Source organism: Pseudoliparis swirei, chromosome 22, assembly GCF_029220125.1.
Source record: "Pseudoliparis swirei isolate HS2019 ecotype Mariana Trench chromosome 22, NWPU_hadal_v1, whole genome shotgun sequence".
Lineage (NCBI taxonomy): Eukaryota > Metazoa > Chordata > Actinopteri > Perciformes > Liparidae > Pseudoliparis > Pseudoliparis swirei.
Genome location: NC_079409.1, coordinates 11555678 through 11569688, shown reverse-complemented (window position 1 = coordinate 11569688; position 14011 = coordinate 11555678). Strand labels below are relative to the sequence as shown.

The window sequence follows — 14011 nt, the reverse complement described above, 5'->3', positions numbered from 1 at the left end:
GTTGCCATTTGGTGGAATAATAATGTTTCAGTTTCTTTAAACACAAAGGTATTTAAATTACATGAGCAAAGCCTTATTTTATGCTAAAATGCTAATTGTTTAGGCCCCTGGAGAGTTTTACTTTTAGAGATATCTAATGGTAAAACTATAAGTATCAAACTAATGTTGAATCATTTGTTCTTCTAAACCTGAGCAGAACCGTCCACCGATTCATTAGTTCCGTGTCCAACTCGGTCAGCTTTAAGGTCATTATCTTAACAGTTTATCCATTTGTTTGAGCTATTTTAATCATTATTACTGAACTCAGTCCGAATGTCTCTGCTTGCTTACTAACTGTAGTCTAGCTGCCTCCTCAGCGGACGTTACTTTCCAATCACACTGCAAGCAACTGCATGAGCACAGCATGAGGAGAATCCTCCACAGCATCAGGATCATCTGGGGTCAAACGAGCACCGACTTATCAAAGTTATTTATTATATGAATAAAACTCATACAAAAATGCATTGAGGCATACAATTAGGAAATATATACACAAAACCAAATGTGGCTGTCATAAAAAAAATATCAAACCATCTGAGGCCATCACAGAGTGTGACTAGCACACAGCAGATGTCCAGCTTCTCAGAGACCGCAATTAAGTTGTATTCCTAAAATGGTGATGAAATAAATACAAAAGCATGATTACTTAGGACACAAGCCTTGATGTTAACAGTGTCTTTGGCTTTTTTGTGTGTGTGTCTAATATAAAAAAATCTAGGTGACAAAAATGGAGCTGTGTGAATGCAAAGAGAATATGTTGTCTATCCCTTTCATTCAGTCTTCGCAACCATTACGTATCAAAACAATCAATATTTAAGATATTTACAATAAAAGATGATTATGAGGAAGAGCTAAGAATGGTGTTTTTATATTTCACAAAATGCTTCATTTTTGTCTTCTAATGAGATTTGAAACATCACTGCTGCAGAGGCGACTGTATGTGGTGACTGCAGCAGAAAGAAGAGAAAAACAACAACAACAACAAAAGTACAAGGCAACAAACTTCAACAACCGAATGAGTAGTTTCAATCTACACATTAGATAAAGTCTTCTTAGCAACTGAAAGCACCGTTGGGAGGATTGATAAGTTGGCCATTTAAACCCTTGATTTGGTTTATTCTCTTTTTAGGCACATCGCATGGAAATGATCCCAAATGGGGAGAGTCACATGTCATAAAGCAGTGTTGTTGGACCGTCTCATTTCGCCAAAAATCAACTGCCATACCAAAGGGATTGAGAACAAAGAGAAAACAAAGCCATTTAAATGATAAACGTGATGATCTGTGATCTGATTTGTTTGCAGCAGCACGAGGAAGGCTGGAAGAGAGCGTGGGATCAAGCAAATTTGTGTCCGAATAATATGTAAACAGTGGTATTTAGAATATTCACACTTGCGCAACACATGTAAACACATCATTCTGTTTCTTGTCAATATGCAGTTCTAATCCAAAGTGACCAGGTTTCTGCAGTGTCCATTGTGCGAGGCGTGAGGCTTGACCACAAGTAAAAACGTTGTTTCCTCAGTAGTGGTAATGAGAGGTTGCAACATACTGTAGGCTACATGGAGAGGTTGGTGATTTGCTCAGAAGCGATAAAAGTCACATCCCAGGAGATTATGTCATGTTAAATCTAATGGTGACATAAACTGGGTCAAAAGAGAGTGATGCAAGAATATGTTTAGAAGCAAAAGCAATCATGAACCATTGGTGACGTCCTCCAACAGTGACAGAGGTGATAATGTCAGAGCGCCTTGTCATTTCAATGAAAGTTCTTCACTTGAGTCTGTTAGTGTCCTGCTTGTGTCTGAGGAGCCGTCAGACCAGAGAGACGCCCTGCGTGGGGCTGTTAAGAGCTGTGACCACATCGGGCCTCTCAATGCGGGCCAGTGCAGAGCACAGCAGTCCCAGAGTGGAACCTTCTTTCTGGGCCCAGTTAGAGAGCAGTGTGTGAGAAGGAGCCTCTCCCCGCCCAAACAGGTCCAGCTGTTCGGGCTCGAAACCCAGAGCTGCGCCCAAATGCCTCCAGCCTCGGCCCCCTCCCTCCTGCAGGAGGCGCTCCACCTCTTCCTGTCTGTGGGGTGGTAGGTTGATGTACAAACGGTTGTCCTGCTTGCTGTCCCTCTTCGTACCTGTGGAAATATAATTTTTTAAAATTGTGCTTGTACTTAAAAAATGATAGAAAACAGATTTTCAATAATACTAGTTTTTATGTCATTAACAGATATGATAATCCCAAAAACTTGGCAAACTTAGGTCTAATGATACTTTCATTAAAAAAATGGTCATAGGTGTAAATAAAAAAGCTTCTGCGTCATTATTCTTGTGGGGAACAACGGGGAAATAAAGGTGCCCTGTGGAGTTTTCTTAAAGTCAGTAAACTACATTAAGTGTCTTTCCAAAACCCTTTGGCTGAAGTTACTTCTTCATGAATCATTTCCAATGCCGAAACAAACAACTTAAGTTAATTCAATTTTTAAACCTGCATTGTTTACATCCATGTTAACTAGCATGCAGACTTCCTATTGTATGCTTTTTTGCACATTACTATGTTTCTTGTACATTACTGCCACCGGATAGCCTGAAGTTGGTACAGGGCAAGCACGAACATAGGCAAGAAACACATGGGGGACCCACTCACAATCACAACGCTCAATAGCACTGCTAGTGGGCAAATACTCCACAGGGTAGCATGAAAAGAAAATGGAGGAGAATAGTGTTCTGTCTGCAACTGAATTTCCCGTCTTCTAATTGGCTACACCTCCTTTCTATTAGAAAGTACCAGTCATTTGAAGTTGTACACACAGGGCCTGTGTGTTCCTCACCTTTGCTGGGCTGGTTGTCCTGTATGCTTTGAGAGTCCAGAAATACACCACTGTCACTTTGGAGCTTCTCTCCCTCCGGAGACGCTCCCAACTCAGCTGCCCGGGCCTTAGAAAGAGCCCTCTTCTGTTTACACGATCTCCAGCTGAGAAGAGCCGAAAAAACAATTCCAGTAAAGCTACACAGAGAGAGCTATTTTTCATTGCACGACCAGTCTTATTATCTTTATTACATCCATTTAAGGATCAGGACCCAGGCATAGTGAAAACTCACCATTTATAAGCCACATAGAGGAGCAGGCCCAGCACCACGGCAGCCAGAACAGAAACGTAGGCCAGAATGTGGTTGCTGCCTCCCTTGTCCTCCAGTGGTAACTTGGGCGTTCCAGGAGCAGGACTGGTCTCCCCCTCCTCAACACCTGGCCAGCGAGGAGCATCAGACCCCCCCAGAGCAGGACGAGAAAGAATGTGCAGCTGCTTATCTATTGAGATTGAGACAGGAAGACATTGCATCTGCACATCAGAAACACATTTGGGCTGCATGAATTAAGACCATCCCATGGAAGCCTGTACGCCGGATGTAACGATAGCCTCAGTCATCCCGGTCCCCCGGGGTTTTCAAACCTTTTATTGTCCCTGTTTCCATCCTTGTTCTCCCTCCTGCCGGCTGACTATTTTAGGATCAAACACTACACGGTGCTGTGCTGACCTCTTGGAGGTCAAAGGGTCATGACATATGGACCCAGAGTGTGTACAGACGACCGTACTCCTGGGGAGCGAGTGTAGCCATTTGGGAGGAGGAGGCCTAGTTGTCAGGGTCAGCAGCCTCCCTTGGCCTTCAGGTTCTTGGGGGCAGTTAACCTAAAGACCTGTCAAGCTCATACCAATTGGATTACAGCACTTAAATTGGCTTTTTTTTTTACTGCTCATGTTTCTCAGCTCAGCGTGTTCAGTTGACGAGTGGATGCAGGTGTTGACCACATGTCTTTGTATTGTCATAGAACCTCCCATGCCCTGCTCCCCTCCCCTATCTTGTTTAACTATTGCTGCTTTCCCTGCATTAGATCTTAAAGGGTCTAGTGGAAAATTCCATTAAAAAAAAAAACTAAACCAACAATGCCTTAGTCCGTCTTTAGATACTCTTAATTACAACTCACCCATGCACAGTGAGTCAAAGTTGGGCATGCAGTGTTGGATTTCCACTTCACTGTCAGAGCACCGGGTGCAGGTCTGGCAGGGTTTGGTGCTAATTAGCTCCTCAGAAAATGTTCCCGGGCCACAGATCTGGCACTGCGTGTCACCCTGTATACCGCACGGCCGGATAGCACCCTGAGAGCGGGTGCATTTGGAGCAAGGTGCACACAGGCCATGGCTGCTCAAAAAGAAGAAGCCGTTGTCACATTCACATTGTGTGTCTTGAGTGGCCGAGCAAGAGGCCACCATGGGAACACTGGGGGGGCACTTAGCACAGGGAAGGCAAGGGCCGAGACCTTCGGATGAGGAAAACGTTCCTGAGGAACAGAAAAACAAAATCAGTGTCAGTCTGGAGAAACTGTTCTTCTCTCTCAAATATCAGTTGCAATGGGGATACGTGCTGCCATTTAAAGCATCCAGCCTCTTGAACAGATGACAGAGATAATGATAAGGCAGGTAAAACATTTTCCACATTGGTGCAGTAACATTATATTTTAATAGCTTACCCTGTGGGCATGGTGTGCACTTGGTATCCTCTTTCCCACAAGCTACCTTCAATCCGAAGCCAGCAGGACAGAGACGGCAACACTGCCCCGATTCAGTGAACCGGCCACTGGCACAGGCATCTCCAAGAGTAATCTACAGAAAATAAATGATGGTTAGAAGAAATAACACCAATGTGAAGCTCAATAAATACTATTGTACGTCTCAGGCCTTTAAGAATCACCAGTCACAGGGTTCCTATTTAATTGAGATAGTTGCCAAGCAACAAAAAAAAAAAAACATATATTTTTTCTTTGTCCGAGGAGTTCCGTTGCTTGAACCACATGCAGAAAATCAAACACATCCTGCCCCTGTGCAATTGAAGAAGCGGGAAACTGGGCGAACTGAAAATTGCCTTTAAAAAAAAATCTTTTATCCGCCTCAGTTTTCACCCTGAAAGTGCCCTGAGTCCTTATCTGCAAGTGGGTAATGGAGAGCCTGCTTGAGTTATGACATGAGGGATAGATCAGACATTCCTAACGGCCTGTGCAGCGGGGCTGGTGCCTGTCAGGAGTGGCTGGCTTTAATCAGATGGCTTTAGACCACTGGAGAGATTAAGACGTAAAGAGGTGAAGAAAAACACTCAGAAAAAAGGAAGGAAGGAAGGAAGAAGTAAAAAGAGTTTCCGCCCTCCCACTCACTCCAAATAAGTGTGAGTGACATTGTGAAACTATGTGTGTGAATACGGTGTGTGTGTGTTTGTGTGTGTGTGTGTGTTTATTTCCCTGATGGGGAGTGGGGGTAGGGGGGTAATATAAAGGAGAAGGTTCCAGCCCCAGGCAAGGGTGTCAGTTCGCCTAGGCTGCCCAGCATGCAAGTGCCTGTGTGGGTGAGAGGGGTCCTTTGAAGTTGCAGGTGTGTCTATACGAAGGTCAGTATTTCGCTAACTCACTCTACACAACGGCATCTTAAACATGCACGCTTTTAAGGGAGATTGGCCTTCACAGCCGGAGGGCTAACAAGAGCAAACAGATGTCTAACAACCTCCTGCAAAGGGGAGAAGTAACAACTAAACAACCCACTGATGTCTCTCTTTGTCTCTGAAGTCTGCCAACAAACACAGGCAACGTGTGTGAACCTGTAGAGCCTCCAACAAAAAGCCCACCAGCAACACACACACACACACACACACACACAATGCCGCCAGTCGGGAAAGTCTGAAATGTTCAGTGCTGATACTACAAGAGGAACAGCTTTGAAACGGAGCTCCATCTCCTCGTTCCAAAAACAACAGCCAGATTTACTGCAGCACTTAGAGGAGCCTGATGATATCTAAGCAGCAGCCACAGAACCCAGATCAGAGGAATTTGGGTGTCAGGGTGGTAGGATCCAGCAGGCAGGAACCAGCGGGATGTTTGGACTTAGTAGACTGTGACCGAGTCTGGACCATAATAACTTGTAGCACGAAGGCTTCCTGGTACCCGGTCGGTCCTCTGCTAACACGAGCTAACCGTTTAGCCCTCAATCCATGCTTTGATAAATATTTGGTGACAGTGGCTCAGTTTTATTTTTACCTCCAGCTTGGATTTCTGTCATCTCGCAGAGCCTGGTGTGAGTCAGTGCTGGTGCAGCTCTGTAAGCCTGGAGGGCAGGAGAGGCCAACGGCAATGTGCAATGAAATATTTAGTCCGTGCCCCACTTGAGATGAGAGGGAACAGTGATCTAGTCAGTAGAAGTATGACTAAGTCATTATCTACTGTATACGGTATACCAATAATTTTACCTCATAAAAAAGGGTTATATGCTTCCTTACTTTTACGGCTTTGTTTATGTTTTGTAACACACCAGAGGACAACACCAAACTTAAAAGAAGGGTGCGTTTTACTTTAGTGGTACATGAATCGCCAATATCCTATTTTGCTGTTATATCTTATTTTCAAGCAAATATTTATTTACCTAAGAGTATTCAGTCTTCAGATAGCCTGAAGAAGAGGAGGCTGCAGTTGCTTTTTCCATTTGGGTAAGAAGCTGCAATCTGAAGGGATTCCCCAGTGAGAACAGACGGACCAGCAAACAGCACTGGTCAGTGTTTTCAACGAGGCTCTCAAGTCCACGGCTGCCAGAGTCACTCAGTCATCGAGGATCTCTCTCACACACACACACACACACACACACACACACACACACACACACACACACGGTGACACCACTTTTGAAGCGCGTACATGTTGAAGTCTCTACAGTTAATCTAATCTGTGTGAAAATAAACACACAAAGGGATGCTCTCTCCCTGAGAAGACAACGACCACATGAGCCTTCAGAGTCTGTGACGGCAACAGACAGAGATGGCCTGAGCTGAGGGAAAGTTGAAAGCTTCACCCCATCTGTGCTGATTACTGTCATAAGTATACAGGGAGCATAAGGGATACATTAAAGGACATGGCTTTCTTTCTTTTTTTCCCCAGACAAAACTATGATCCTAAATCAAACAAGACATCACACAGTGATATGTTGACTTTGAATCTACTGATTTTCAACACATACCACCGAGTTAAGAGGCAGTTTACATTCCTAAATGAGCCTGAAGTCTGGCCCCCATAGAGACCTGCTTAACTAGTCTATGGAAATTCAAATGACTGTGGTAATAACCCCCCACCCCCACACTCACACACACCACAGACTGGGAGAAAATTGTGATAATTGCTTTGCTCCGGATATCCAAACTCTAGCTATACTGAACGCTATAGGCCCCAGTTTCACCAGGGATTGGCATAAGCAACATGGCAACATGTACAGTAAACATGAGTTTTACTGTACACACATCGTAGGAACAATCGACTTCTGCACTGAATCATCCAGTGAGTAATGAGAACATAATTTTCCAGCATAAATACAAAGTGGGCTACAGACAAACACTTTGAGTTACTTTGTTAGTTTGACAAACAGCATCTTAGATTTAAAAAAGATTTCTCACCATTATAATGAGAGAGAGATACACATCTTTTTAAGAGCTATGTTTTATCAAAGTACTTTGTACTGTTCTTCCTAAAGTGTTTGAGTGTGAGGAGCGTGCCCAGACAGGACTACAAGCCCCATGGGCTTTTTGGGGTAGATGAGTGTCACATTATTGTCGGCAACTGTCGAGGAAGGGGCCTTCTTTTCACACGAATTCTGGCTTAATAATATGCTATCAACCCCCACTGGAACTGTAACTTGTTGATGAAATACCTCATGTCTCACACTATGTAGGTGCATACTCTTGGTTCTTAATGTGCTGCTGTGTTTTCTCTCTCTGATATTCACACTTATTGGGCTTATTCTCGCCCAGAGAGTCTGCACATACTTCCCAGGATGTTTTGTGAAAGTCTTCCTCAGCCAGATGTGCAGTGCGGGCCACACGGTCCGAGGCACGCAGCAGTAAAGCAACATAAGCAGTAGTTTAACTTTAGTCACGAGAGACTTCAAAAGAAAGATTTGTTCTCTCACTCTTTCCACTGATATTGGCCAACTGTAGAATGACAACAAACATGGTCACCAAAGTGCCACAGCCTTCATGAAATATGGCTCTGTGGTGTAAAACACATTTCCTTTGGGAACAATGGTGCAAGACGGAACTCGAAGGTTGAAGCTTACAATGGCTGCTAGTATGATGATGATAAGAGTAATACAAAAAAATCACAGACTACAAAGACGGGTGAGTGTTGGTTTATGCGTGTGTGTGTGTGTGTGTGTGTGTGTGTGTGTGTGTGTGTGTGTGTGTGTGTGTGTGTGTGTGTGTGTGTGTGTGTGTTAGTGAAGCAGTAATGAACAAATGCTTACTTTTAAGAGCAGCAGCGCGCAGATGACAAACGGTCTCATGTCGGCAGTCTCCACACTCCTCCTCGAGTTAACGCGTTGGGTTCCTCTCTTTCAGTCTGCAACCTTCAACAATCGCGGAAAAAGTGTCATCCAAACGTCCGCTTCTTCTCTCAATCTGAAACGCGTTGGTTCCGCAGACGGGGAAAGAGTGCTCATACTCCAGGAATGAGCCGTTTTTACGCACGAGAACGCGGCTTCAAAACGCGGCTTCAGTAATCCGTCGCCTGTCCCGGTTGCTCCTCTCAGAGCCTTCCCCTGCTCACGGTAACACAACGTTTCTTCTGTTCCAGCGGGCAGGATGCACGCGGTGCCACCTCTCCCACAGCTTTGCAACAGATGAGGGAAAAGCTCCTGCAAACTGTCCCGGGCCCTTTCTCCTCCCATCTCCTCATCTTTCAGTGCGGCTTCGTGATTGGCTGCATCTCTGCGACGCGCCTCTGCTTACAGCAATGTAATGCAGGAACAAGTCTGCTATTATTACTGTTAGACACTCACATATATGAACATACCAACAAGCAGTATATAATATGTCAATTCTACATCGAGTGAATAAACGGGACATTATAAAATTAAAACAAATACAAGAATAAAAGCAGAAAAAAACATCAGTGGTGGAAAGTAAGTAATTAGCCTATTGTAGATAAGTACAATGCTAGTCTATGTACTTTACTCGAGTACAACTATTCATGACACTTTTGTTGTTTGTATGCATTCATTTGTATAGTGGCTTACATACACAACACTTATATTATACCGGTTTATTGCATTGTAAAATATATAAAACTACCGTGTATGAAATAGTTAAAATACTACGACATGAATGCATCAGTAACACTAACAGTAACCTAAATAAATATTTTAAAGCTAGACTTTTACTTGTATTTGAGTATTTTTCTTCACTCTCATACCTTTATTTAATGATCTGAGAACTCTCTGCACCACAGCAAAAATAAATAAATTGTATATATAATTCAAACTGCTTCTTTTCACAATAACAATTTGATTTAGTTTACAGGGATTTTTGTTTGTTTTTTTGTCTTATTTATTTATTTATTTATTTATTTAATGCTTCGGGTCATAGTAATATGTTTATTAAATGATTGCACTCAAGTAAACATGTTAGGTACTTATGCTTTCCGACATCTTATCCTACTAATATTATTCTTTTCACCACAGTTATATGGCAGGTTACTTTGCAGATTCAGAATAGTAATACAACATATTTTGAAGTTCATTATAATGTTTTATTATATATTCAACTACCTAAACATAATAAAAAGTACTTTATAATAATATAAGCACATTATTATTAAATGGACAATTCTGCATAGTGAGTACTTTTAATTTTGTTACTCTAAATATATTGAAATGATAATATTTGTATACTTTTCTTAAGTAGCATTTTGAATGCATGGTTATACATGCAACAAGGTATTTCTACACTGTGATATTCCTCTACTAAAGTGAAAGGTCTGAGTCCGTCTTCCACCACAGGTTGCTGAGAATTCAGTTTTGGGTCGGAGGATCTAAAAATGTAGATGTATAATAAAGCATTATAATAATATACTTGTTCATATTAAACAACTATTATGTGTTTGACCCTCAACTATATATTCATTACAGTGAACCTAGATGAGGATCCATGCAAAAGCCTCACTTAACGGATCTGTGTGACGTGACACTGTTTTACCATCAGGGATACTGACACAGAGCTGTGATCAGTTGTTATCAGAAACAAAAGAGAGCATGTGAATCAAACAAGATGCTCTGAAGAAGGAGCATATGTTTGATCTCAGCTATTCAAAAGATTAGAAAACCAACGCGGGGTAAATTACACACCTTGTAAATTCTAGTGAATGCATCGCAGGGGGGGCTGGAGACTTCAGAGGAAAACAAATGGAGAGATCTCTCAGACACAATACTACTTGCACTTCAAAGCCTGCTGAGGGATGAGAGGAGACACACAGGATGTTCCTGTTCTGATTAAACGCAGAGCCTTAAAAGTCTTATTTTCATAAAACAAGTCAAACATAAACTGTTGGTGTTTTCATTTGATCTGTTTATTTGATATGTATTAGATGTTTTTACCAATAAACTGTACAGATCTCCATCTTGCTAAGCAGTTTTTGTCTATTATTGGCTTTTGATATTTTTTATTTTGAAACATTTCCAATACAAATCAACTTGTTTCAAGATTTGTTTTTGTCAAGTGTATTTTTATTTTTATTCCAATGAAGCAATCTGCCTTCTATGGAAGCCCGTTTCCGCCACTGTGATAAAAAAATTAAGATCCTGTAAGTCATAATTATGAGATACGATTATGAGATACTATCTCATAATTATGACTTACAGGATCTTAATTTTTTAATCACAGTGACGGAAACGGGCTTCCATAGCCTTCATCTGTCTTGCTTAGAAATGTTGGTGATTGTTTTATTGGCAACGTGTTGTATTAATCTTATCACACTGGTTCATGTTTCACTAGAAATAACAACAAAAAGCAAACAGACAAATAAACAGCTCCCCTCACTCACGTCTATATTCTTTACTTGTCTCCATCGTCTCGCTGTGAGGCCGCAGACTCTTTATCTGAGGCCTGAGTTCCTCTACGGTCGCACATGGGTGGGAACGATAAGGCGGCTACAACAAAAACAAGGTTGTGCTGCCCACAGAGAAGAGCTCAACCAGAGAGAGAGAGGGGCTGTCATTGTCGGAGGCCTGTTTGAGAGTTGCTGCAGTTCTTGGCAGGAACAACTTGGACAACACCAACATTTCAGCAGAGGTCAGGGGGAGACACCGCCAATAAGCAAGAGTGAGGTGTCAACCCCTCCCACCATTGTCATTGGAGACACATAAGAGTGACTGCAACCCTCTTCACCCTCCCACTTCCCTTCTCTTATTCACTATTCTGTGGTTTGTATTTGACTGGGGGTCTTCAGGTCGGGTTTTATCACCCACATCACCCCTCCCCACCTCTCTGAATTGTACCCCCGGAGGTGTTTATGGGGAGGCCGACAGGATGTTCGGCCCACCAGAAGATCAAAGTCTCCTCTTCAAGTAAATGTGCCGTTGCTCTCCGTGACCTTTTCAACTCTAATAGAGTTAACATCACAGACACATGTGAGACTTGGATTACAGGAGAGGAGCTGGATGATCTGCGCTGTGGAAGCGGATCGGTTTCCTTCCTGCTGTGGTTTACAAACAACAATCAGGTCTCATTTTTCAGTAATGGACGGTCATCCTCAGGATATTGGCAGCGGTTCACAGAGGAGAGGATTCCTGAATGTGTGCGGTCACGATCATCAGCCACAATAGGACACATTCAAGAAGGAGCATTCAGGCTCTGACAGACAGACGCACAGACAATCAGGATCTCACCGTCATGTTTAAGGCGCAGGCCGCTTGGTTTTTAGAAAACAAAAACAAAAGTGTATTTTCACCATCTTTTGAAAAGGCAGTGCTGAAGGTTATTTGTAAAGGATCCCTTTGAATGTAAATCAGGACATTTATATTACCCAAAAAATCAGAACTTCAACTTATTGTTTTGATAGAGGACTGTGATTGTATTTAAGACCCACTGCTTAATTTATTTAACTAAAGACTCATTGTTACTGCATAATTAAGTTAAATATTACATTAATAACAACTAGTAAACTGGAGCAGCATTATGAAATCAATATAATTATGCACAATACCAAATTATCAAACGTATCTTTGAACAGCTGCTTATGCAAATAAACATTTATATTCATCTTCTATTTGCAGAATCAGTACCTTCTTTAAAATCACTTCTCAAAACCCAATTTATAGAACAGCTTTTAAATGAGGTCGTGCTTTTATGCAGTTATTTGGTTCCCCTAATTTATTTTGACTGTTGATTTTTATTATTTTATATTTATATCTTGCCATTCTATTTGTTTTGCCTTGATTCTCTGTAGAGCACTTTGTAAACTCTGTTTCGAAAGGTGCTATATAAATAAAGTTATTATTATTATTGTTATTATCTTACAGTTGTACGATTGGAATTAAAAGTGATTTCAGAGAGCCTGAATGTTCTGACTTTTCACAGTGGAAAGCAGATGAATTGATAATTAAACACATTTTCCAAAATAGTCTCCTGTTGCTTACACTTTGGGTTATTTTGAGCATCGCTTACAGAGACAAGGTCATGTGTATGTGTGTGCCTTGTTCTGGAGGTATTGCAGTTGCCCTAATAGGTCCCTTTGTCTGTGGCCCATCATGACGCTGTGTAACAAGCACTTTGTTCCAACCACTGTAAAAGAAGCATGAAGGGAACTCCTCTGAAACTCACTCAGACTTACGCTCACGTGTTTTAGAGTCACCATTGTCTGCAGATGTTTCAACGCTTTATAAAACAGAACAATACCAGCACAGGCAAGTATTTTGCTTCCAGCCAACAGTTTATGTGTTCATTAACAACATCGTAGCCACATCTGAGTCAAATAGAAGAGTAATGCGTTTGTAGATCAATAGTGACATCGTGGTCTCACATGGAGCGATATGATTGGAATCCAGTGTTGATAAATGGCTCAAGACACAAGTAAAAAAAAGGCACTTTCAGATGAATTAAACAGGGATATAGTTGTGTGATGAACAGTGTATTAACACAACTCATACAGATGTATTGGTAAAGGTCTTCCCTTCATTGTGCTTAAGAAAACAGAAGGCACCGCTCATTGCATCCAAGCTCCACAGTCATGATAAAAAAAAGTGAATGAGTTTCACATGCTTGACCATTAAAGCCGTTATTGCTTTACTTTACTGTAACAGTTTTACATTGCGCAGAGCCTAAAGGAATGCAGGGTGGACACTGTGGTGCAAGAGTCAGCACATCTTGACCTCGACTGCTTAAGATCACAACATAGCATTGATTCACTTTAGTGACCAGTTACCCCCCCTTTGTATCCATCTTTTACAAAGTCAACCGCCTTGTGGTATATACCAGTATTGCAATGTGGAAATCTACAGCAAGAACTACAGCAGTTTCAAGTTTCCAGGAGTTTTTTAAAAGGTGCCATTGCCAAGACAATGGGTGTGGGACAATAAACAATACAGAGACCACAGCTGTTCCTCTGACAAGAAAACAGTCAAGAACATGGAGTGTGGAGAGTTCACAGCGCTGCTTCTCTCTGTGTCTGATGCTGCATCATGAGTCACATCCCTGACACGTGACTCACTGTTCAACAGCAGTTCACCACCTCAAACACTGAGATCTCCTCCCATCCACACAAACAAGGCCACTCTTTGGAATGATGCTGATTAAAAACAGGACGGGAAATACACAATAAAATATAAAAATCAGTTAAGAATAAAAAAGTGCACAGTGTACAGTTATTCTCTCAGAGAAATCCGTCGCTGAGGAGGATAGTTTTCCAGCTTGTAAAGGGAACGAAGGCCTCGTTGAGTCTGGCGAGCAGCTTGGTGGAGCAGGTATCTGCAGCCCACAGAGTCCTCCACCATTGCTCATCTCATTTACCGGCATTCTCAGCGGGAGTATACTCGGTTTCACCTGACGACACCTGGGAGATGCGTGTTGAGCCCCAAATGTGACGGGTGAATTTTCCTGAGCGAACCTGGGAACGAGAGCGGAATCATGTT

At 42.1% G+C, this 14011-nt stretch overlaps 2 protein-coding genes across 4 annotated transcripts in view; both read right to left on the bottom strand.

Moving 5' to 3' along the window:
• Positions 1 to 454: 454 nt before the first annotated feature.
• nradd (neurotrophin receptor associated death domain) lies at positions 455 to 8723 on the bottom strand. Its single transcript, XM_056444157.1, has 6 exons — positions 8354 to 8723; positions 4558 to 4690; positions 4015 to 4368; positions 3132 to 3339; positions 2861 to 3003; positions 455 to 2167 (listed from the first exon to the last, which is right to left on the bottom strand). Exons 1-6 carry the CDS (start codon positions 8390 to 8392, stop codon positions 1854 to 1856), a joined length of 1191 nt encoding a protein of 396 aa, XP_056300132.1. The 5' UTR covers positions 8393 to 8723; the 3' UTR covers positions 455 to 1853.
• A 4023-nt stretch (positions 8724 to 12746) lies between these two features.
• nbeal2 (neurobeachin-like 2) overlaps positions 12747 to 14011 on the bottom strand; it is a 30558-nt gene continuing 29293 nt past the window's right edge. For all 3 annotated transcript variants that reach the window (XM_056444170.1, XM_056444169.1, XM_056444171.1), the window contains one exon: positions 12747 to 13986. In XM_056444170.1, the coding sequence (XP_056300145.1) occupies positions 13882 to 13986 (105 nt within the window). In that variant the 3' untranslated portion in view covers positions 12747 to 13881. The remainder of the gene's footprint in view (positions 13987 to 14011) is intronic.